This window comes from Schistocerca americana, chromosome 4, assembly GCF_021461395.2.
Source record: "Schistocerca americana isolate TAMUIC-IGC-003095 chromosome 4, iqSchAmer2.1, whole genome shotgun sequence".
NCBI classification, from domain to species: domain Eukaryota; kingdom Metazoa; phylum Arthropoda; class Insecta; order Orthoptera; family Acrididae; genus Schistocerca; species Schistocerca americana.
Window position 1 is genome coordinate 134,913,398 of NC_060122.1, and position 26,393 is coordinate 134,939,790.

At 42.9% G+C, this 26,393-nt stretch overlaps 1 protein-coding gene across 3 annotated transcripts in view; it reads left to right on the plus strand.

The window, feature by feature from the left end:
• LOC124612387 (serine/arginine repetitive matrix protein 2-like) overlaps positions 1 to 26,393 on the plus strand; it is a 350,835-nt gene that overhangs the window by 255,284 nt on the left and 69,158 nt on the right. For all 3 annotated transcript variants that reach the window (XR_006979537.1, XM_047140563.1, XM_047140564.1), the window contains one exon: positions 25,322 to 25,431. Coding sequence is in view for 2 of the 3 variants with exons in the window: in XM_047140563.1 (XP_046996519.1) it covers positions 25,322 to 25,431 (110 nt within the window). In the remaining variant the exon portion in view is untranslated. The remainder of the gene's footprint in view (positions 1 to 25,321; positions 25,432 to 26,393) is intronic.

A 26,393-nucleotide genomic window follows, 5' to 3' on the forward strand; every position in this document is an offset into this window, starting at 1 on the left:
ACAGGCCCCGGGTAGCAGCCGCTAAAGTTTTATCCTGGGAGTAGCACGGAAAACGCATTGTACGAACAGGTAATAATGCCTAACCGGAGAATACACACTGGATAACTAAAACGGTGATTGTGGCAGGGTTAGTGAAGTTAACCGGAGAATAAGTTTTGACACTGACGGGAATAGTTACAGAATTAGTGATGAGAAGATCATTTGTTGGAATGGGGATGGCGAAGAAACAGGGACATCACACAAATTATGGATGAATATGATGATTCCAAATTTATATAACAATTTCGTGAAATATCTCATGCTTCAGAAGCTAGAGCACATGAATGAAATGTGAAACTATTTCCCAATATAAAACTTTTTGTTTTTGGTAGACCTAATAGGCATTTGATATTGGTACTTCGTGAATTATATTATATTTGTGTTACAAAAATGACCATTTGTGCCAAAACAATCTCGTTTATTTGATGTGTGTTAAAATTGTTGCAATATTAAGCAGGCCTGTTTCATTTAAATAGCAGACATTGAGAAAATACATGTAATCAGATCGAGAAACCACACCAGTCTTGGATACTATTTGTTTTAACAGCTTTTTCAGTATTAGACAACGACATTTTGTTTTTCATGTAGCAAAACGTTTGACGATCTTTGTTGGGGTAATAGATTTCTTTCCCATAAAGGAAAGCACGCCATGTAAAGCTGTAGTAAGACTCGAGAGAGAAAAAATGCAAGTACTTAAGGATTAAAGAAAAAAAGTTTTGCTTGTCTCTTGTCTTTACTGGTTTTGTGTGTCCTATATTTAATTTGATGTCACACAAAACATCAAGTTATTAGCTAATAGGCAAATTTTCTAAAGAGTTCTTGTTCTCCCGGTTGCAAATAATCCCATCCACTATTAACTGCGAGTTCTCTCTCTCTCTCTCTCTCTCTCTCTCTCTCTCTCTCTCCTTTTTTTTTTTTAAAGGGGGGGGGGGGGGGTGAGGGGAGCCAGGATGTCAAACTGACCGACTGGGAGCAGTAGAGGCACCACAGGACATTTAATTTCCACTGTCGTGAGTATAGTTGGATGGCACCCATTACAAAATGTTACACGTTTGAGTTCCACAGAGCGAAATACGGTTACATGCGATAGAAGAATGCTGTGTGGAGAGGCGTGGTACTGCACTTTGGCACACTTGAGACCAAATAACATGTCTCATTTTCTCCAACATATGTATTTTATGTATCAGACTCTTCAGAAAGGTGTGTGCTACAAACTGAACATATTTTTGAAAGCCGATTTTTTTAAAATTTTTGATGTCTTACCTAAAACCCTCGAGGGAGGGGGGGCCATTATCTAGTATTACCCCAGTTCGGAAATACCATAGATCCAGGACTAATTAACAGAGCAGTCTTGAGGTGGGTAGTCTTCATGTGACCTGTGTTTACGTTTAGTGATTTTGCTGGTTCCTCTTCGTTCATTGCTCTCACGTCAAATGAAAACAAAACTAATTTCTGTGGCTGGGAGCTATCAAGTGAATTAAAATACATTCACATAATTACGGAAGGCTGAAATATGTTATTAGTTTCAGATTTTATTTCATTTCCACCTTCCTGACAGTCAAGCATTAATTGCCTTGCAGAACAACAAAGTTATTTTTGTTGGTTTGCTAAAGAAATTTGGCTTTGATTAATCTTTCCCGCTGAGGCAGTCAATTTATCCAAAACAAAGTGTTTAATTCTGCACTATTGGCTAGTTTCAACTGTTCGCTGCATTTCAAGTACACGTTTTCATATAACACCTATGGCATTATGCCATAATAAATAAGCAAACATGAGATAATATGGTACTGGTAGTCTAAGAAAATTTACATCTGAATCTGGACTTATGAATGTACACCTTAAGCCAAATTTTACTATAATTCATGAAATTCTGATGCTCTTGGGCATCCTCAAATGCCTCGTTTTTTTTTTTTTTTATGACATAATGTAAGATCTTTTAATGTTTTACACGTACGAACATATGGGCTTCGTGCGTCACGGTAGCTGCACAAGCGCAGTAACGCCTGTTATCTGGCACTCTCTGGCAACTCCTGAAATGAACCTATTAAATAGGTTAAGGGAAAATATTGCAAATGGTTGTTTGAAAAGTGTTACTTTCAAAGTAAATTTCCTTTTACGCAAGATGAACTATGTGCAAGAATGTACGATGAATTTCTTAAATCACAGAACATTTGACTCTCATTTAAAAAGCAACTCTTTGAGGAGTACCATTTAGAATAATTTCGAGCCCAGAAGATAAGACATTTATGTCATTGTTAAAAATTTTACTGACACATTTGTGTGATGTAGCTTAAAGCATAACACACGCAAAAAAGATCAACATTATATGTGAAAGCTTAGCTTGTCTTGCAGATTATTAATCTTCGAGACCAATATTATACGTGAAACTTTTCTTTTCTTGTAGCAACACTATGTATATTAATTTAAAGCATTAATTTTTCCTATTTATGTGTTCGCGCTACTTAACAGTTATGTTGCTATTGGCTGACTACATCACATGTCCTATACTACGAATAGCCATTGTCATAAGTTGGCGAGATCACATGACATGAGCTATGACTGGCTTACAAAAGTGCATTGCAATCTCAATTTAAATGCTTTGGAGAGTAACATGCGGTGTTTGGTGGAATTCGAATTAATACAAAAATATGTAGTGTACAAATTGCTGCACATCAGACATCTTTCCAAAACGTGTTTTTTTTCCCCTGGGTTTCGTTTTCTAAAGTTTTACAGTTCTGAGAAAAGTATACTGTCACTTAACACGGAAAAAGTGTATTTGCATCTGGGAGAAAGTGTATTTTTAACCAGTAAATATGGGAAAAATCCGGGAATTTTTTTTCCTCGTCTGTGTATACACCCTGTTATAGCAATTTACTGAAAATTCTGTGATCTATTTTAAAAACAAATCAGTAATCACCACTTGTAAGCCAACGCATATAGCATTTTTGTCAACTGATGACAGACTAAACAGCCAATATGGCTACCAGTGTACACATGTGTTTCAGTCTGGTTTACCACAACAGCAACGAAAAATTGTGCGAGTAGATATAGTACATCCACCGAAACTACGAAATTCCTGATACTTTTTGAATGCACCTGATATAATAAGGTATAAAATTTGAGTGGTGTCTAGAAGTTGTATCTTAAATAATTAACAGTGTAGGAAATGATAGATTGCTATGTACTAGCCCGCATCTCGTGGTCATGCGGTAGCGTTCTCGCTTCCCACGCCCGGGTTCCCGGGTTCGATTCCCGGCGGGGTCAGGGATTTTCTCTGCCTCGTGATGGCTGGGTGTTGTGTGCTGTCCTTAGGTTAGTTAGGTTTAAGTAGTTCTAAGTTCTAGGGGACTGATGACCATAGATGTTAAGTCCCATAGTGCTCAGAGCCATTTGAACCATTTGCTATGTACTATAAAGATGAAATATTAAGTTGTGGACAGGCACAATTAAAAGACACTTACACAAAACTTTTAGCCACAGCCCCTATCAGCAAAAGAGAAACACACACTGTTCTTATACATGGGTAAGCACACCTCGCGCACACAATGCCATCTCCGGCAGCTCAGACGACAATGCAACTATTGTATGGGGTGGAAGCAGCAGTCTGGAGGGGACAGGCAAAGGAAAGGGATAATAGTGTACGGGTAGGGGGAAGAGAGGAATACTGTCTGGTGGAGTGTGCAGTGACTAGAATGCCAACAGGCACACCATCAGGAGGTTGTGGGGCAGGGAGATGGGGATAAAAGGAGTGAAACAGGAGAGGTGCAGGTAAAGATGGGCAGGTGTGTTGGCAGATAGTGGCAAACTAAGGGGATAGGAGCGGAGAATCGCAGGAAGTTATCGGACAGAGGAGCTGGAAACTGTTGGGTGGAGGGTGCGGGGACAATATGTTACCGGAGGTAAAGGCCGGAATAATTTCAGGAGCAGAGAATGTGTGATAAGGATAACCCCCATTTGCACCATTCAGAAAAGCTGGTGGTGGAGGTGAGGATTCAGATGGCTGGGGTAGTGAAGCAGCCATTGAAATCAAGCTGTTACATTCAGCTGCATGTTGTACCACAGGGTACACTTGGCTGCAGTTTGGGAGTGACCATTTGTCCTGGTGGACAGCAATTTGGTAGTCATACCAACATAAAAGCTATGCAGTGATGGCATCAGAGCTAGTAAATGACATGACTGCTTTCATCTGTGTCCTCGCCCCTGATAGGGTAGTATTAACCTCTGACAGGACTGGAATAGAAAGTCCTGGGTTGGTTGATTGTGCAGGCCTTGCACCTCTGTCTTCCACGGTGATATAATCCTTGTGGGAAGTGTCTGCGATTGAGAGTGAAATAGGGACAGACTAGGATGTTGTGGAGATTGGTTGGGTCATGGAACACCACTTTAGGAGGGATGGAAAGGAACTTGGGTAGGATGTCCCTCATTTCAGGGTGTAATCAAAGCCCTGAAAAAGGATGTGGTTCCGTTGTTCCAGTCCAAGGTAGTATTGGGTGAGGAAGGGGGCATTCCTTTGTGTCTGGGTGGTGAGGGCTGTGGGAGGAGTGGGGATGTGAGGTAAATAGCTCGGCAGATCTTTGCAGACTAGGTTTAGGGTCTAGTGCACGTCTGTGAAGGCCTTGGTGAGACCCCCAGCATACTGGGCAATGGAGTTCTTGTTACTGCAGATTGGCCATCCCCAAGTGAACAGTCTGTGTGGGAGGGATTTCATGGTGTGAAAGGCATGACAGCTGTTGAAATGCAGGTATTGTTGGTGGTTGGTGGGTTTAATGTGGATAGAGGTGCAGATGGAGCCATCAGAGAGGTGGAGGTCAACATCTAGGAAGGTAGTAGCACCTTGTGTTGAGGAGGCCCAGGTGAAGCAGATGGGGGAGGTGTTTAGGTTGTGAAGGGATGAAGATAGGATGTATTGGCCCCGAGTCCAAATCGTGAAGATATTATCAGTGAACCAGAACCAGAATAGGGGTTTTCTGTTTTGGAAGGCTATGAAGGTCTCTAGATGGCTCATAAACAGGCTGGTATAGGAGGATGCCATGGGATGCCCATGGCTGTGTCACAGATTTGTTTGTATACCTTTTCTTCTAAGGAGAATAAGTTGTGTGTTAGGATAAAATTAGTAAGGTGTAAAAAGGATGAGGTAGTGGCGTTAGAGTCTGCAGGACATTGGGAAAAGTAGTGTTTATTAATGGTAAGACCATTAATTTCATTGGGGGCTCAATATCCAGCCACAGTGGGACGTATAGGATTGTTGGGTTTGTGGATTGTGGGGAGCATGTAGAAGGTGGGTGAGTGGGGATATCATGGGGATGAGGAGGTAAATGGATTCAGGGGAGAGGTTTTGGGAAAGACCTAAGACTTTAAACAGAGATTGGAGATTGTGTTGGACTTGTGGGGTGGGATCGCTCTAGCAGAGTTTATAGGTGGAGGCGTCAGATAATGCTGGAGACCTTCTGCCAGGTAGTCACTGCATTTCATAACAACAATCGTGGAATCTTCGTCTGCAGGTAGGATGATTAGGTCAGGATTTGTTTTGAGGTTGTGTATGGCTATTATTCTTCTGCTGAAAGGGTGATGTTCTGAGGAAGGGTCCTGGGGAAGGATTGTAAGTAAGGAATGCCTGAAGGTGACCAGTGGGTTGTTAGGTGGGAGTGTGCGAGGATCATGGTGGATGGTGGTATGAACTGGAAGAGGCAGGGTTAAATGTTGGAATTAGATTGGTTTTGGTTGGAGGGATTGGTGGCAAAGAAGGGCTTCCATTGCAGGTACTGGGAAAATGAGAGTAGGTCTTTGGTAAGTCCAGCATGGTTAAATTTGGGTGTAGGGCTAAAGGTGAGGACTTTGGATAAGACTGAAACTTCTGTGGAATGGAGCATTTTGGTGGATAGGTTAACAGTGTTACAGGAATGTTTTGGCTCTGGATTTGGTGGAAAGATGGTAGGGAGTCTTGGTGGATGCTGCAAGTTGAAAACATCAGCTAAACAGCGTTTAGGAGCCCTTAGTGGTGGATGAGCAGGAACACTGTGGGTAGGTCAAGAGTTGGATAAGTGTTGCTCTGAGGCGGGAGTAGCATATCAGCAGGTTGGATGACTTATGGAGGTGGTGACTGGAATGCTCTCTGAAATTGATTACCTTACTCTCCAGCACCTGGAGGAGCATCCCAGACACCACCTCCTGTCCTTCCCACAGTGTTCCTCCTCGTCCACCCCTTATAGCACCTAAACCTTGTTGAGCTGACGTTTTTAACTCACCTCATCCCTCAAAATTCCACACTAACACTCCACCAAATCCGTAGCCAAAACATCCCCATAATATGTTTATTAACCTTTCTACCAAAATCCTTAGCTCTGCAGAAGTTTCAGACCTATCCAAAGGCCTCACCTTCAGCCCTATACCTAAATTTAACCATCCTGGACTTCCCAAAGATCGACTCTCCTTTTCCCAATCCCGGCAATGGAAGCACTTATTCATAGCCAACCCCCCCCACCCAAAACCAACCTAATTCCAACATTGAACCCTGTCCCTTCCAGTTCATACCACCATCCACCATGATCCTCCCACACTCCCACCTAACCAACCACTGGTCACCTTCAGGAAAAAAGAATAGCCATACCCAACCTCAAAACAAATCCTAACCTAATAATTCTACCTGCAGAAAAATGTTCCACCACTGTTGTTATGTATCACAGTGACTATCTGTCAGAAGGCCTCCATCAATTATCTGACTCTTCCAACTAAAACCTCTAGCAGAGTGGTCCCATCCCAGAAGTCCAGTACAACCTACAATCCCTGCTTAAAGCCTTGGGCCCTTCCCAGAACCTCTCCCCTTGAATCCACTTCCCTCTTCACCACTATGACACCCCACACACCCAACTTGTACATGCTCCCCAAAATCCACAAACTCAACAATCCTGGATGTCCCATTGTGGCCGGTTATTGTGCCCCCACTGAAAGAATTTTGGACCTCATTGTCCAACACCTACAACCAGTCGCCTATAATCTACCCTCCTACATCAAATATTACAACCAGTTCTTTCACCCGCACTATCCACCAACACCCCTCGTGCCCATGGTCTTACTGTTATTGAACACTACTTTTCCCGATGTCCTACAGACTCCAAATCCACTATCTCGTTCCTTATAGACCAATATTCAAGAAAGGAAATAGGAGTAACCTATTGAATTACAGACCCATATCACTGACCTCAATTTGCAGTAGGATTTTGGAGCATATGCTGTACTCGAACATTATGAATCACCTTGAAGAAAATGACGTATTGATACATACCCAACATGGATTCAGAAAATATCGTTCTTGTGCAACACAGGGAGATCTTTATTCCCATGAAGTAATGAGTGCTGTTGACAAGGGATCTCAGATCGACTCTATATTCCTAGATTTCCAGAAGGCTTTTGATACCGTTCCTCACAAATGACTATTAATCAAATTGCGTGCATATGGAGTATCGTCTGAGTTGTGTGACTGGATTCGTGATTTACTCTCGGAGAGGTCACAGTTCCTAGTGATAGACGGTAAATCATCGAGTAGAACAGAAGTTATATCTGGCATTCCGCAAGGTAGTGTCATAGGTCCTCTGCTGTTCCTGATTTAAGTAAATGATCTAGGTGATAATCTGAGCAGCCCCCTTAGACTGTTTGCAGATGATACTGTAATTTACCGTCTAGTAAAATCCTCAGACGATCAATTCCAATTACAAAATGATCTAGAGAGAATTCCTGTATGGTGCGAAAAGTGGCAATTGGCACTAAAGAAAGAAAAGTGCAAGGTCATCCACATTGTTACTAAAAAAACTCTGATAAATTTTGGGTATATGATAAAACGCACATATCTAAGAGCTGTCAGTTTGACTAAATACCTAGCAATTACAATTACGAGCAACTTAAATTGGAAAGACCACATAGATAATATTGTGGGGAAGGTGAAACAAAGACTGCACTTTGTTGGCAGAACACTTAGAAGATGTGACAAACCCACTAAAGAGACAGCCTACATTACACCTGTCCGCCCTCTGCTGGAATATTGCTGTGCAGTGTGGGATCCTTACCAGGTAGGGTTGACTTAGGACATCGAAAAAGTGCAAAGAAGGGCAGCTCATTTCGTGTTATCACACAATAGGAGTGAGAGTGTCACTGATATAATACGCGAGTTGGGGTGGCAGTCACTGAAAAAAAGGTGGTTTTCTTTGTGGCGAGGTCAATTTAGGAAATTTCAGTCACCAACTTTTTCTTCCAAATGCAAAAATATTTCGTTGACACCCACCTACGTAGGGGGAAATGATAATCACAATAAAATAAGAGAAATCAAAGCTCAAATGGAAAGATGTAGGTGTCCCTTTTTCCCATGCGCCATTCGAGAGTGGAATGGTAGAGAAGTAGTATGAAAATGGTTTGATGAACCCTCTACCAGGCACTTAAGTGTGAATTGCTGAGTAACCATGTAGATGTAAATGTATACAACTTACTGATTTTATCCTAACACGCAACTAATTCTCTTTTGAGGGGAAGGTATACAAACATATCTGTAGCACAGCCATGGTTATCCCCATGGCACCCTCCTATGCCAGCCTGTTTATGGGCAACCAAGAGGAGATTATCCTAGCCTCTCAAAATGCCAGGCCCTTAGTCTGGTTTAGGTTCATTGATGACATCTTCATGGTCAGGATTCAGGGCCAAGACATCCTGTCTTCATTCCTTCACAGCCTCAACATGCTCTCTCCCATCCACTTCATCTGGTCCTTCTCAATCCAGCGTACCACCTTCTTAGACATTAACCTCCTCCCCTCAGATGGCTCCATCTGCACCTCTATCCACGTTAAGCCCACCAACCACAAACATTACCTATATTTGAACAAATGTCATACCTTTCACACCAAAAAATTCCTCCAATGCAGAGTGTCTACCTGAGGTGGTCTATCTCTGCAGTGACAAAACTCCGTAGCCCGGTATGCTGAGGGTCTCAACAATGCCTTAATAGATGTGTACCATCCCCAAGACCTAACCTGCAAACAGATCCTCATGGCGTTTCCCTCACTTCAACAACCTTCCTAATACTCCCAATAACCACCCACAAAGGAATGCCCCCTTCATGACCCTATACTTCCTTGGACTGGAACAACGGAACCACATCCTTTGTCAGGGCTTTGGTTATCTATCATTATATCATGAAATGAGGGACATCCTACCCAAGAACGTTTCCATATCATTATATCATGAAATGAGGGACATCCTACCCAAGAACGTTTCCAATCCTCCTAAAGTGGTGTTCCACCACCCAACCAACCTCCACAACATCCTAGTCCATCCCTATGTCATTTCGAATCCCAGACCCTTGCCACAAGAATCATTTCCGTGTGGAAGACCCAGGTGCAAGACCTGCCCAATGCACCCACCCAGCACTTGCTGTTTGAATCCCGTCGAAGGTTTATCATACCCCCATCAGGGAATGGGCCACCGATGAAATCAGCCATGTTATTTACTACCTCTGATGCAGTCACTGCACAGCTTTTTATATTGGTATGAGAACTAACCAGCTGTCTGCCAGAATGAATGGCCATCCCCAAACTGTGGACAACTGCAAAGTATACCACACTGTGGCACAACATGCAGCTAAACATAACATGCTCAATTTCAATGGCTGCTTCACTACCCGAGCCATCTGGATGCTCCCCTCCACCACCAGTTTTTCTAAACGGTGCAAGTGGGAGTTATCCTTGCTGCATATTCTTTGCTCCTGAAATTATCCCAGCCTCAACCTCCAGTAACATACTGTCTTCACACCCTCCACCCAACATTTTCCACCCTGTCTGTCTTATCATCTCCTCCTCATTCTCGTCTTCTGCCCTCTTTGTTTGCCAATCTTTTCCAACGCACCCACCCATCTTCTTTCCTCTCCTTTTTCATTCATTTTTTCCCCACAACTTCCTGATAGTGTGCCTGTTGGCATTCTATTCGCTATACATTTAGACAGCATTCCTCTCTCCCACCACCTGTAAACTACTATTGCATCCTCTTTCCTGCCTCTGCAGGTTGTTGTTTCCATCCCATGTGATAGTTACGAGGGTCACTCCAAAAGAAATGCACACTATTTTTTAAAAATCCATCTTTTATTCTACTTGTTTGAAAGTTTTACAGTGTGTAGTTACATCCTTTAGGAACAATATTTTCATTTCTCCACATAATTTCCATCCCTCTCAACTGCCTTATGATATCTTGGAACCAGCACCTGTATACCCGCATGGTAAAATTCTGGACCAACCTGTTGAAGCCACTATTTGGCAGCGTGCACAAGAGTCTTTCAGTTTCCCAGAGAGAAGATAGTCACATGGAGCCAGGTCAGGACTGTAAGGCGGGTGTTTCAGTGTTGTCCATCTGAGTTTTGTGATCGCTTCCATGATTTTTTGACTGACATGTGGCCGTGCATTGTCGTGCAACAGCAAAACAGCCTGCTTTTACCGATGTGGTTGAACACAACTCAGTCAAGCTTGAAGTTTCTTCAGTGTCGTCACATATGCATCAGAATTTATAGTGGTTGCACTTGGCATGATGTCCACAAGCAAAAGTCCTTCGGAGTCAAAAAACACCATAGCCATAACTTTTCCAGCAGAAGGTGTGGTTTGGATTTTTTTTCTTAAGTGAATTTCCATGATGCCACTCCATTGATAGCGTCCTTGTCTCTGGTGAAAAATGATGGAGCCATGTTTCATCACCTGTCACAATTCTTCCAAGAAATTTATCTCCACCATTCTCGTACTGTTCCTAAAGTTCGCTGCATACCATTTTTCTTGTTTCTTTGTGAGCCACTGTCAGCATCCTGCGAACCCGCCTGGCACGGCACAAACCTTTTTTACCATTAACACATTCAGTATTCTGCAAACACTTCGTTCCGCTATCCCAATGTAGCATGGCAATTCATTCACTGTTAAGCGTCAGCTTTCACCAGTTCGTTAACTATCTGCACATTGTCTGGAGTGTGTGCAGTACGAGGCCTGCCAGTATGTGGACAATCCTCAATATTGTCGTGCCCGCTTTCGTCAAGTAACCTGCTTGCCCACAGGCTAACTGTACTGCGATCGACAGCAGCATCTCCATACACGTTTTTCAACCTCTTGTGGATGTTTCCCACTGTCTCGTTTTCACAGCACAGGAATTCTATGACAGCACGTTGCTTCTGGCGGATGTCAAGTGTAGCACCATCTTGAAGACATGCTGTGACGGCCCCACTCACGGGAACAGGTTGAACTAAGTTTGAAAGCAAGCAGGAAGGATGTATCTACACACTGTAAAACTTTCACACATGCAGAATGAAAACTGTATTTTTACAAAAATAGTGTGCATTTCTTTTGGAGTGACCCTCGTACATTGTGGCCCGAGTTGCTCGAGATTATGGTCATATGTCTATGAGGTGTGCTTGCTTCTGTATATGACTGGTGTGTGTTTCTCTTTTGCTGATGAACGCAGCGGCTGAGAGCTCTGTGTAAGTGTCTTTCAGTATAGCCTGTCTGCAACTTAACATGTTGGCTTTACAGTAAGTAGCAGTCTTATCTTTACTGAAATTGTTGATAGTCCTACCTGGAGTTTCCATTGCTTTACCTTAGTTAATCAATAACTTTTGAATGACTGAAATTGAAGCAAAACGAACAGCTTTCTCAGTATCATGAAAAATTGTTCTACAAATCTATCTAGGTTGTTGGTTCCTAGGTTTCAATTTTGTCATGTATGTTTTTGTATGGTAGTGAAATTATATCATCTTCCAATAAGGTATCAATTAAAATTAAGTGAAAACAATTATCCCACCATGTTCACAGATTGTGACATTGTAACTGACCTAATAAAAATATGAAAAATTTTACCAATTTTGAGAGTTGATAAAATCATGAACAATTATAGTGCAATCAGGATCCTTTATTTGTGATATCGAGATAATGAGGACTGATTGTAGCATAGTAAGTGGTTGGAAGTGGCTGGATTAAATGTGCCTTGTTTCAGTACCCCTCCATTGGTTCATTCAGAATATTATGTTAATCGTATGCTGGATGATCCCATACAAAACAATCTTAACAAAAGTGATGGTTTCGAACAGATTGACATCAGTATGTCATGAATAAAATCATCTGGATAGTTTATTAAAATTTCTTCATTTATGATGCTGTTTCGACTGCTGCCATCGGCAGGTACCTGGAGTTAAGATTAGAAGAATATTAAGAGCAATAGATGTTCATTAAACAACAATAAGCCACAAAATATGAAAAATTAAAAAGTTTAATAAGTTCAAAAAAAAATTTAAATACACTCATCAAAAACTTTCGAATTTGCAAGACCAGGTTCAGTGTCAGTATTAAAACCTGTGACTGTTGGGGCTTCGTTTAAGAGATTGACTCAAAAATGTGTGCAAAGATGTAATTTCTATCCAATAGGTTATTCACAAAATATTCTCGATGATTGTGGAGTCATGTCAAAATTTGAATCACTACAAATTCTTTATTACTTACATTGGCTAAACATCCTGAGAAAATTTTATGAAGTTATTACGTATTATTGTTTGGCATCAACACAGTAACATTCCTGAGTATACGTAATACAGTTCACTTAAAATTTTCCAGTCCTAGCATCACCCTTAAAAATCTAAATACATGACCTTCTTCAAAACGTACAGAATTTCAATCCTACCAAGAAGGAAAAAAAGGAACACTGAACATTATCACATTTTCAAGCAAAGATGTTCATCACTTTGAAAAAGAAGAAAGAGCAAGCTTACATTTTGTCAAGGGCCTCGGTGAGGGATGTTCATGAAGCACTTTCTTAAGTACCTTGAAAAATTTTCAGTGTCACACAGCACTTGGCCACATCCATAGGCAATGCACAGTCACCCTAACATTCATGTCCTCTCATCAGATGTTGCTTCCTTCCTCCTTCTTTAACATAAGTTTTCCTGCTGAAGGCCAGTATTTCTTCGGTTCATGGAAACAGTCAAAACAAAACACTCATCTGTAACATCCTCTAACTACATTGGCATGATCATTTACAATGATGTAGATAAAATACTCAGATAACATACATATCAACAAAATTACAATAATTAATAAATAAAAACACTTTCAGAAATATTTCAAATAATCTTATGCTCCAACAGGGACATTGGTACACAATGAAATTTTCCTGGAAAATGCCTTTTTGCTGTCATAAAGTTTGTTACACAGTATTGAATAATGTATAATGTGAGCTGAAGCATTGATCTTAATAAAATTTGATTGTGAGCAGTAAAAGTCTGTTGTCAGAATCTTGGTTTGGAAAGCACTAACTAATATATACCAATAATGGCAATCCAATCTCAAAAAATTGGTCAGCATGTAGCCATATTTACTAGTCATTTGCTTTTACTTGTCCCCTCTATAAATGGTGGAAGTCATCTGACAGCATGCCACTCCAGAATGTTCACATTCGTTCCCAGCCTTAGCTATGTAATAGTTTTGAATGCCATAACAGTAAGTAACTGGTGTGATTATAGTGTTGAGCTGTGTGTGATGTTGTACATAGTGATTGTTAATACTATTTACAGAAATAAACGAAGAGGCTATATCTGGTCCTTTAGCAGCTCGCCATCGACATTCGTGTCACTTCTACAATTCATTAATCCATTACATATTTGTTTCTTTTATGGCCTACAAGCCAACTGCTTTGGGAGGAGGAGGAGGAGGAGGCAGGGCTTGTGTCAATAGCCAGCGTGCTATGAACCGATCACAACCTTCCACTCCCAGCATCCTCCATCCAGGGGCCAACCCTCCACCCCTCTTCCCCAGGGGTGTCACAGCTCTCTTCTTGAGTACATGTTTGACTATCACAGGGCCCCAGCCTTTGCATCATTCTTTCCTTTCCGTGCTGCATATTGTACTTCCACTATCCCTTCTCCCCACTGCCTCTCCATTGAATGGCTTTCTTGGTGCCAACCCTACTTGGACATGGTTTATGATTGGGCCTCGAGTTTCCACTTCCATTGTATTCCACAACTTTTCATCAAATAAACACATGGTGAACATCGTTGGGCTTGACCTGCCACCAATTTTCAAGTTTCTCCAGAAATGTGGATCATGCAGAGGTGGTCGCCCAATGTTTTGTGTGCTCCACCTTTGTGCGTTTCCATCTGTGCACCTTTCCCTTTAATACAGTAGTACACCCAAAACTCAGCACAGTAGCCATCCCGTTATGGGGAGGTCATAAAGTATCTGCACAGCGGTAGCCCCCTGATCATGCAGGGATCGCTCTGATGGTGTCTGAGCTGAAAACTGCCCATGCATGCCAAGGAGTATGTGTTTGTTGTGACTGAAGCACAGGGACTCCAAGCAATGGATAAGTGGCCAGGTAGCTGTTGCTGAGGCTGGGTGGTGTCTGTGGGGAGAGCCCCTGTTCGGAGTGGGTGGCACCATGGCGGATGAGCCACAAATGAAGCAGATGAAGTTACCTCCCACTGGTGGCCATAAACCCTCAGCAGTCTCTATGAAAGGACAGTCCTCTTTCAGTGCAGAGAGATAAAACCCTAAAATGTTCCCTTCCCTTGCTACACCATGGGAGGAATATAGGGCTAAACGGCAGGCAGACCAATACTCCTTGCAGTACTTGTTTTGTACAGGGACTGATGGTGATTCCTTCATGGCCTTAAAGCCCGTGGTCTCTGTGGAGGACTTGGAAGACAAGTTTGGGGAAGTAGCAGCCATCTCTAAAATGAAAAGTCACAGTCACAGGCACTGATCGCTTGTAACAAGCTGTGTGGCATACTGGTGACTGTCATTGCCCATAAGAGTCTAAATCTAGTTCAGGGCATTATCTTCCACAGAGACATGCTCTTACAATCTGATGATGAGACATGCACCAACTTGGAGCAATATGGTGTACACTTTGGCCGTCATGTACCTAGGGGGCCAAAGGACAATAGGGTTGCTACTGGTGCCGTCATTTTGGCCTTTGAGGGTGATAGGGTGATTCATTGTAAACTGTACATTGCCCCCCCCCCCCTCCTCCCCCTCGTAGCGGTGCTGCAAGTGTTTGAAATTTGGGCACATGTCTTCGCGTTGCAACACTAGCCCCATCTGTAGAGACTGTAGATGAGTGCTGCATGCAGATGCTCCCTGTGTGTCACCCCCTATCTGTTTCAACTGTGGAAAACACCATTCTTCCATCTCACCACACTGCACTGTTTTCCAGAGAGAAAAGAAAATTTAAGCTTGCAAGACTCTGGACAAACTCAGTTACCAAGAGGCCAAGAAGAACTATGAGCAGTTGCATACATCATGTCAAATAATGTCATATGCTAGAGCTACGATGATGTTGGCCACTTTGGCAAAGATACTCCTGCCCATTACATCTCCTGCAGTGGTCCTTCAGGGCCACTCAATCGTACCTTCTCCAGTGATGCTTGGGAGCTCCCCTCTTGCTGCCCTGCACGTGCTTTGGGGCCAGGTCTCCACCTCCCAGCTAGATACAAATCACCTGCCTCTGGCTAGGAAAGGGTCCCTCGTGACACTTTCTTTCAAGGTTTCCACTGGTTCACAGCTGGACACCAGCCAGTGGCTGAAGGAGCCACAGGCTGCTGGTCGCAGGGCTTTGTGTTGTCCTCTTTACATGAAACTGATTCAGAGAAGCCCTCACAATCATTAGAATCCTCTAAAGAGAGGAAAGGCAAGAAAAAGTCCTCCAAGGAGAAAGACATTCCGATGGCCCCCATGCCACCAAATCCTGCCTGTTCCACTCCTGTGGGCAAGGCAGGGATACCAGCATCTGCCCCAGTTCGCACCACGCATTGTAACCTGGAACTTACGTGCATTGATGCCATAACCCTTCAGCCAGTGGTAGCAGGTGACCCAAAGGCATAACCTGCCCCCTTGATCCCTTCATGGCCTCACTGTACTTCGACCACATTATTCTCCAGTGGAACTGTAGCAGTTTTTTCCACCACGTGGCTGAGCTATGACATCTTTGAAGTACATCACCTGCCTTCTGCATTCCCCTTAAGGAGACTTGGTTTCCAGCAATGCAGACCCCAGCCCTTCGTGGATACCGGGGGTATTACAAGAATTGTGCTGCCTATGACAGGGTGTTGGGAAGTTTTTGCACATGTGTTCTGGACAATCTATGTAGTGAACCTGTGCCTCTTAACACACCTTTGGAGGTTGTGGCTGTTTGGGTAAGGGCTTTTCAGGATATTACCATCTGCAATGTTAACCTCCTTCTGGGAGGTTAAGTGTCTCAGAAAATACTAATTTCGTTGGTTTCTCAGCTCCCCCACCTTTCCTAATTTTGGGTGATTCCAATGCCCTTAACCCTTTGTTGGGTGGAGACATGGTCACTGGTCATAGTAAAGACTTCAAAAATTTACTGGCACATGATCTTTGCCTCTTGAATACAGATACCCCCAAACACTTCAGTATGGCACACAGAACCTTCTCAGACATAGACCTTTCCATTTGCAACCCTTGTCTTCTCCCATCCATCCACTGGAGGGTCCACAATAACATTTGTTGGTAGTGACCTCTTTTCGATCTTCCTGCCCCTCCCTCAGTGTCATTCCACTGGAATCCTGCCCAGACGGGCTCTCGACAGTGGTGACTGGGATGCTTTCACTTCTGCTGTTGACCTTGACTCTCTGCCGCATGGATATATTAATGAGGCGGTCCAAAATACAACTACAGCCACTTTTTCGGCAGCTGATTTAGCAATCCCCTGTTCCTTGCACCCACCCCAGCAGCAGACATCTGAAATTGCAGAGGCCATTTGAGATTGTAGGCGGGTTCTCCAATGACATAAGCAGCACCCTCATTACCTTTAAGTGGTTCTGTGCCCGGAGCCACCACCTAACAAAAAGATAGAAGAGAGAATGCTGGGAATGACACATTTCAAGCATCAGACCACTTACCTCTCCTTCGCGGGTTTGGGATAAGATCAGATGTCTTTATGGATACCAGACACCTGCAGGTTTATCTGATATTACCTTCAATTGCACTGTCTGCACTGATCCAGACACAGTCACCGAACATTTTGGTCTGCACTATGCTCAAGCGTCAGTGTCCTAAACCAGCAATTTGAGTGAAAGCAATTATCCTTTACTACACACCACCTGGAACCATGTTATCCTCCATTCAGTCATTGGGAATTCTCGTCAGTGTCCTTGCCCACTACCCTGATACAGCCTAAGTGGCAGACACATCCACAACAACCAAATGCTCAAGCACCTATCAGTGGATTGTCAGTGTCATATCTTTGCCATCTTTAACTGCATCTGGAGTGAGGGTGAGTTCCCATCACATTAGTGAGAAAGCATCATTGTCCCAGTATTGAAACTGGATAAGCACCCCGTAGAGATGGACATTTATCGCCCAATTAGTCTCACCAACATTATCTGTAAGTTGCATGAGAGCATGGTGAGCAGGCTGCTTTGTTGGCTCCTTGAGTCTCAGGGTCTTCTACCTCCTCCCCAGGGTGGTTTCTGCTGAGGTCATTCCACTACTGATAATTGGGTTTACCTGTAGACTGCCATCTAAACAGCTTTTGCCCAGTGTCTACACCTTATAGCGTTATTCTTTGACCTGCAGAAGGCACATGCCACCACATGGCAACACATCGTCCTTACTACCTTACACGATTAATGTCTCCGGGGTCTGTTCTCAATTTTCTTCCAGAACTTCCTGTCCCACCTTACGTTCCGGGTTCGAGTTGGTGTTTCGCACAGTACCCTCGCTTATCCAAGACAGTGATGTCCCATATGGCTCTGTACTGAGTGTCCCTCTCTTTCTCAGTATCAGCCTCTTTATATGATGGTGACTTTTCCCTCTACTGTTTCTGCTCTAGTGTGGATGTCACTGAATGTCAACTGCAAGGTTGCATACAAAAGGCACAGGCATGGGGCCTCACTCATGGCTTTCAATTTTCTGCTACCAAGACTTGGGTCATGCAGTTCTGTCGATGTTGTAACGTTCACTCACAACGAGATCTTTACCTCAACAACCAACTACTCAATGTTGTGGAGACTTATCACTTTCTAGGACTGGTCTTCGATTCTCAGTTGTCATGGATTCCCCATCTTCACTAGCTTAAGCGAAAGTGCTGGGTGCACCTTAATACACTTCGCTGCCTGAGTAACACCAGCTGGGATGCAGATCGCAGTACCCTTCTACAGCTTTACAAAGCCCTGATACAACCCCGCCTCAATTATGGGAGTCTGGCATACAGTTTGGCGTCACCCTCAGCATTGTGGATACTGGATCCGATACACCACTGCCACGTGTAAGTTTCAACAGGAGCCTTTTGAACTAGCCCTGTGGACATCTTACTCGTGGAGGCTGGTGCACCTCCATTGCATATCAGGCATCAATAACAGTTTGTCAGTTATGCTATCACATTTGCAGCTTTCCTAAGGATCCGAACTACCATCTCCTCTTTCCAAACACAGTAACCCATCTCCCGCAATGGCAGCCCCGATCAGAGATTATGATCGCAATCCGTATCTGTTTCAATTGTTTCCTCTTCCAGCTCTCCTCTGGACCCATTCCTGTACACCTCTGTGGTACATCTCTCGATCACACTTCATCTTGACCTATCACAAGGTCTGAGAGACTCTGTCCATCCGGAGGCCTTCCATCACCAGTTTTTCTCTATCCTTGGCACATCCCAGGGTTTAGAAGTCATCTTCACTGATGTCTTAATGTTTGCAGGTCATGTAGACTTTGCTTATACTCTTGTGAGATGTATTGAACTTTTGTCCTTGCTAGATGGCTGTAATGTTTTCATTGCAGAGCTGGTAGCCATTACTTGTGCTCTTGAGCTATCTGTTCCTGCAGTCGTGAGTCCTTTCTCATCTGCAACAACACTGTGAGCAGTTTGCAAGCTCTTAACGCGTGCTACCCTTGTCACTTCTTGGTCATTGCTATCCGGGATTCCCTGCGTGCCCTTGAACAGAGTGGACTTGACACCACCAAACTAACTGCCGGTAATAAAGGAGACTACATATCTGTGTGGGGGTCCTCCAAGTAGGACTCTTGCAAGGACTCTACTGACCGTTGCTGGAGCTGCATTGGCCACACTTGGCTGACTCATGCTTATCTCCTCCATAGCAAGAACCTGCCCCGCTGTCATTGTGGTGTCTGTTTGATGGTGGTCCACATTTTACTGGACTGTCCCAACCTATCCACCATCCGGTGGACTCTTAATCTCCCTGGCTGACTACCCTGGTGGTAGAAGATGATGCCCCAGCAGCTGACTTAATTTTATGGTTTATTCATGAAGTGGGCTTTTACCACTCTCTTGACATTATTGGCCCTTTGAGGGGCTGACAGAACACTATTGCCTGCTCTGCCCAAAGCGAGTGCAGCTGTCTACAGCCCGGTCCTCATCCTGCCTGCCCTTTCACTCTTCCCCCCCCCCCTCCCCCCTCCTCCCCCCCCCCTCTCTCTCTCTCTCTCTCTCTCTCTCTCTCTCTCTCTCTCTCTCTCTCTAGCTGTCTGTTAGATTTGTTCATCTTTTGTCTCTCTGTGCTTCTCTTGCCCTGTCTGTGTTGCTAGTCTTTCCAAGGCAATCTTTGAGCAGAGTGCCTCTGGTAAGTGACCCCGGGGAGGGGGAGGGGGGGATGTATGTCACCTCATTGTCTGTCTCCATTTTGTCTTTTTGTCCCTTACCTCAGCTTTGCTGCCATTGGTAAACCTTGGTGTTTTCTTCCCCTGGGTTTTGCGCAGTAGGCTATCTCTGATTTTCAGTCATACAGACCTGGCTGTTCGAGGGCAAAGGGACTGATGACCTATTTGTGTGGTCCCTTTAAGCATCCAACCAACCAATCAACCAACTCAGGAGCCAAGTAAAAGTGTGCAATCAGGACGCGACTGTATGTGAGTGCAAAATAACTCGTTCAACATCATTAGGATTAATCATACAAATGATCTATAGAACACTAAACTAACTAACACACAACTATACAATCACCCAAAGGTATGATACCATTATCGTAGTGACACTGATTATTGACTGTCAGTCATTGAGAGCAGTTTGCCGGCCAAAGTGGCCGTGCGGTTAAAGGCGCTGCAGTCTGGAACCGCAAGACCGCTACGGTCGCAGGTTCGAATCCTGCCTCGGGCATGGATGTTTGTGATGTCCTTAGGTTAGTTAGGTTTAACTAGTTCTAAGTTCTAGGGGACTGATGACCTCAGCAGTTGAGTCCCATAGTGCTCAGAGCCATTCGAACCATTCGAGAGCAGTTTCCTGGGCTGATGGATTCGGAGAGAGGGTAGGGAAGGATGCTTGAGTCAATGAGGGGTAGTGAGGAAGGCAACCAAAAAGTGGGAAAGGCACAGGCTTCAACAGCTGCTCAGCAAGACAAATGGAGTTCTGAGGGGGGTAGAGTGCAGAACAGATACAGGCAGAGGTAGAAGGGGGAGGGGTTTAAAAGAGTCAAAGCTGTAGATGGAGAAGGAGTAAGGGAGGGGAGAGAGAAGGGAGGAGGTCTGGAAGGGGGCAGAGAGAGGGAGAGAGAGAGAGAGAGAGAGAGAGAGAGAGAGAAACACCCACATGGGTGTGAGGGAGGAGGAGGAAGAGTGGGGGGAAAAGAAGCGATACGGACAATGACAGAAGAAAAAAGGGAAAATGAAAGATGTGACAGTGGGAAACACGTAGTGGAGGTTTAGGCCAGAAGGATTACAAGAATACAGGATATCCTGGAGAGAATTCTCAGTTGCATAGTTCAGAGAAAGTTGCTGGAAGAGTGTGTCCAAATGGCATTGGTAGTGAAGCAGCTGTTGTCATTTGTGTAGTTGTGTACAGCTGCTTGGCAACCAGGTGGTCAAATTTGCGGTTAGCCACATTTTGGTGGTGGCCATTCGTGTGAGTAGACAGTTGCTTACTTGTCATGCCCACATGGAATGCTGTACAGTAACTGAAGCATAGCAGCTATGTAACATGGGTGCTTTCACATGGGTGCCTGCCTTTGATAGGGTAGGAAATGCCTGTGACTGAACTGCAATAGGAGGTGATGGGTCAGTGTAAAAAATGGTTCAAATGGCTCTGAGCACTATGGGACTTAACATCTATGGTCATCAGTCCCCTAGAACTTCGAACTACTTAAACCTAACTAACCTAAGGACAGCACACAACACCCAGCCATCACGAGGCAGAGAAAATCCCTGACCCCGCCGGGAATCGAACCCGGGAACCCGGGCGTGGGAAGCGAGAACGCTACCGCACGACCACGAGATGCGGGCTGATGGGTCAGTGTACAGGACAGGTCTTGCACCTGGGTTGTCCACAAGGGAATGACCCATGGGGTGCAGGATCGGCAGCAGGATTGGAATAGGGGTAGAAAGCGATATTCTATAGGTTGGATGAAGGGTGGAACTGTAATTTGGGTGACGTTGATAGGATATCCCTCATCTCAGGGTATGATGTTAGTTGAAGCCCTGGTGAAGGATGTGGTAGAGCTTAGCTTTTCAAGGCCAGGGTGATAGTGAGTGGTCAGAGGAATGCTGTTCAGTGACTGGTTAATGCAGAGAAATAGCTGGCACAGGAGATCTGTTTGTGGATGAACTGCATGGGATATTGTAAAGGCTCTGGTAAGGTTATCAGAATATTTAGATGACTCGTGCTTACCACTGCAGACGCGGCACCCATGGGAATCGAGGCTGTAAGGAAGAGCCTTCCTGGCATGGAATGGTTGTGGAGAGTCATAGTGGAGGTACTGCTGGTGGTTGGTGTGCTTGATATGAGTAGATGTATTTATGGAGCATTTGAGAGGTGGACGTTGACATCTGGGAAGGTGACTTATTGAGCTGAAGTGATTTGGAAGGACGTGTTGACGTTATGGAGGGAAGAGTAAAGATTGTCCCTGCCATGAGCCCAGATCATGGAAAAGTATCATCAGTGAATCTGAGCCAGACAGGAGGTTTTAGTTGTTAACTGGATAGGAAGGACTATTCCAGATGGGATTGTGCCATGTGAATATCAATGGCAGTACCATAGATTTGTTTTTAGATTTAGCTCTCTAAAGTTAAATAATTGTTGGTCAGGGTGTATTTGGCCAAGAGGAATAGCAGATAGGTAGTGGGTTTGGTGTATGGGGTCACAGGTAAAGGTAATGTTCCATAGCAACAAGGCTTTGGACATGGGGGATCTTGGTGTACAAGGAGGTCACCTCAACAGTGATTAACAGGGAGTCTGGTAGTAATGGGGAACTATGTAAAGGCAATGAAAGAAGGCATTTGCTAGCCTATAAAAGGGAGAACTATATGTGGAAACAGCAATGTTATACATCAGCCATGCTGCAGTTACTGTGCAGCATTCTAGTGGGCATGACAAGTAGCAAACATGTCTACTTACATGTCTGGCCACCACCAAACTGTGGTCAACTGCAGGCTTTACCATACAGTTGTCAAACAGCTGGACACAATAACACTGCATCACAAGTTCCTATGAACTACGCAGGTGCAAATCATGTCTCCAGCATGTCCTGTGTTCTTGCAATCCCCCTGGTTAAACATCTGCTAACCTGTTTCTCACTGCCTCACCCTACCTTTTCTCTTTCCCTTTTGTCTTCTGTCAGTGTTGACACCATTCCTTCCCTGCCTAAATTGCATACTGCCTTCTCCCACCAGCCCCCTCTCCTACCCCCCCCCCCCCCTCCCCCAGACTCCACCCCTCTTCTTGCTCCTCTCCCAGATTCTCTCTACATCTCCACCTTCTTGCTTTTGACACTTTGAGGTCTAGCAAATGACGCTTTGAGGTCTAGCAAATGAGACAAATTTTGGGTTCAGAAAATAAACCATTTATGCCATTATTTAAAATGTTACAGGCACATTTTATTTGATATATATTAAAAGGTAATTAACACTAAAAAAGACCAAGCTTCAAGGTTTAGTTTTTTGTATTTAGTTTAGTTCTTTGATTGAATCTTCTGGGGGGTGGGGGGAGAGAGAGAGAGAGAGAGAGAGAGAGAGAGAGAGAGAGAGAGAGACATAAAATACAACTAATTTGTTGTTACAGCAGTAGTATCTGTAACAGCAATATTAATGACAAAAATTGTAGCAGGCTGCAGCTTACGTGAATATGAACCTTATGCAGACTGTCTCTACTCAGATACTCCAGAAGAGGACATACAAGTGTAGAGTAGACAGTCTCTTAAGTACACGTTTTGCAGTTTCTCCGTATTCTGTCAATAAGTCATAGTCTTTGGTTTGCTTTATGCACAACATTATCTATATGACTGTCCCTATTTAAGTATTTAGTTGAATTTACAGCCTTTAGATTAATGCGATTTATCATGTAACTGAAATTTAGCAGATTCCTTTTAGTACTCATTTGGATGACAACACACTTTTCATTATTTAGAGTCAGTTGCCACTTTTCACAACGTACAGATATGTTGCCTAAATCATTTTGCAATTTGTTTTCATCATCTGCTGACTTTATGAGATGGTAAATGACAACACCATATGCAAAAAATCTAAGAGTGCTATTCAGATGCCCTCCTAAATCATTTATGTTAATCAGGAACAACAGAGGGCCTGTAACACTGCCTTGGGGGAACACCAGGTATTTCTTCTCTTTTATTCTATGACTTTGCATCAGTTACTATGAAATGTGACCTTCATGACATGAAATCATGAATCCAGTCACACAACTGACACAATAGTCCATAGGCACGCAATTTGATTAGAAGTTGCTTGTGAAGTGTGGTGTCTAAAACCTTCTGGAAATCTATTAATATGGAATCAGTTTGATATCACCTGTCAGTAGCACTCATTACTTCATGTAAATAAAGAGCTTGTTGTGTTTCACAGGAACAATATTTTCAGAATAAGTGTTAGCTGTTCGTCAATAAATAATTTTCTTCAAGGTAACTCATATTGTTTGAACACAGTCTATGTTCCAAAATCGCCATTATCGATACGTGTCTGTAATTCAGTGGATTACTCGTATTTGCTTACAAGGAAGATTATGTAATGAGCAATGAAAACCATATGTCTCCTCCTTGTAGTTAAACCTATCCACAGCCCATTAATTTGAATGCCAATGTCCTTTACTAGGCATGGACCTATTCATAGTAGTATGCTCTTGCCCTCCTCAGATCTTTGAAGCGACTTACACAGCCAGTTATAGCAACCTGGTATTTTTCACATTAAAAATGTTGAATGAGCAATAAGTGATAGAAAAAATTGTTGGGCTGAACAGGGATCAAACCTTGGACCTTTATATGTGTAGTCTGGCACTGCTCAGCTACATCTCCTCCTGTTATTACCTCGAAATTATTTTTCAGTTTCTTCCACTGATGTTCACATTTTCTCTTCTTTTTCATATAATTATAATTTTTATTGTCGACGGGGGTGTCTGCATATACTGTTTCCAGCCAGATTTTGTTGTTTATTATACAGCATGTTACGCAACCATCCGTGTGTGGCGTGTTTATAATTATGTTTTATTTATATTTTAGGACAATTAATCTGTAAAAACACACCAAATGTCATAAAGAAAGCGTGTAAACTGTCTGATGATGAATCACGATTCGAAACCGGTATCAGTTTCCTTTGAATAAAGGAATTGAAAGTAAATTTGTGGCTGGTTGCTGCCCTAACACCATCAACAAATGTCCCAAAACATTGATAAAGATGAAATAGTCTGTCATAAATAAAGATCACTTATTATAAGCAGCTGTTTGGTGCATCTACTCTAAATAAAAATTGTTCTGAAACTTTTGGCAATGGACCTCATCTACTGCAAGCTCTCTGCTTTCCATATTTTGGGAGGAGGTAGTACTGACCAAAACATTCTGTAATAAACTTGGGCTCTAAAACATACATTGAAGAGCTATGAGCACTTGTTCGGTAGAAGATATGTGTTTCACAGTTGCAAAGATGAACGATTGCTCATAGCTCTTCAATGTATGCACTTCAGGGTCCATGTTTACTGGGCATCTTATTCTTGTTTTGGTCCATACTAACTCCTCCCAAGACATGGAAAACAAAAAGCTTGCAGTAGAAGAGATCCTCTGCAGAGTTATTAGAATGATTTTTGCTTATAACTTTTGACTGTCCCGTACCTCAAACTGATACATTTACCCTTCTCCATCATCCCTGAAAGTTTGTATCGTAATCATGGACCCACCGCATGTATTATCAGAAAATATATCTACACTTAGCTTATAACAGGAAACAATAAACATACCTGTCATCTACAATTTCTTAAGAATATAAAATGGCCCTCATTTCTATTGAGAGAATTTTAACTTGGCTTCTGATTATATTTTCAGGTGGAGGAGAACAGGACGTTTTGGCATTAAATGAACTATGTATAAAATGTCAGTGGAAACCACCAGAATTTGAGAGCTGCCCCACTACTGGAAACGAACACATTTTCAAAGTAAGTAGAATAGATAAGAGAGTATATGGAATCAATAATAATAATAATAATAATAATAATACTGAATATTAATAACTACACTGATCAACAAAATTATTTCTTTTCATATTAAAAGAAGTATAATGGGTGATTGTTACTGAGTTTTTTGTGTTGGTTTCAAATAATTTTACAGGCGTATTCCATCACCCATAGTTTGTGAGTAATCACATTGATAACATTTCTGGTAATTATACATTTGAGTAAATGTAAAACCTAAGCTGAAAGATATTTTATGTATGTAAAATGTGTGTGAGGTAAATTTTTGGCTACTTGGCTAGAAAAACATCTCTTATGAGTGTTCACGATAGTGTACCATCATATTTAAAGCCCATTTTCCATGGAAGCATTTTTCCATTTCAGCGATGTCCTGTTGGATACACTTGCCATGTTTGTTGCTAACAGCACCAAGGGAAGAAATTTCTGTGGGAGACCAATGTGTGTGTTTTCAATCACAGATTACATTCCATCACCTTGTAGTTCTCAGTCAGCTTTCTGACAAGTTCTTTATAATGTTCAGACCCAGAGTTTCCTAGAAAGGTTACAGTAATGTTTTTGAAAGAACTGTGCAGCTGATTCTTGCATATTTAACAGGCTTTCATAAGTTCCATAATTTGAGGGCTCACCAATATGCCCCCCTTTAGTTTTGCTTCGCAGATCTTAGGGAACCTTCCACCACTATCCCTTGATTTCACAAAATTCTTAATCAAACCTAGTTTGATGTGCAATGAAAGCAATGAGATTTAGACAGCACTTACAAGTGATGGATGAGCCATCTTTGTATAATGATCACTTCTATCTCCACTATCCCATATGCACAAGAAGCAGCAAAATTTTGTGTAGATAAGTTGTAATCCAAATATAATAGCTTCACTTTATAATCAGGCCTGCTAGCAGCAGTAGTCATATTGGATATTGAAAAACAA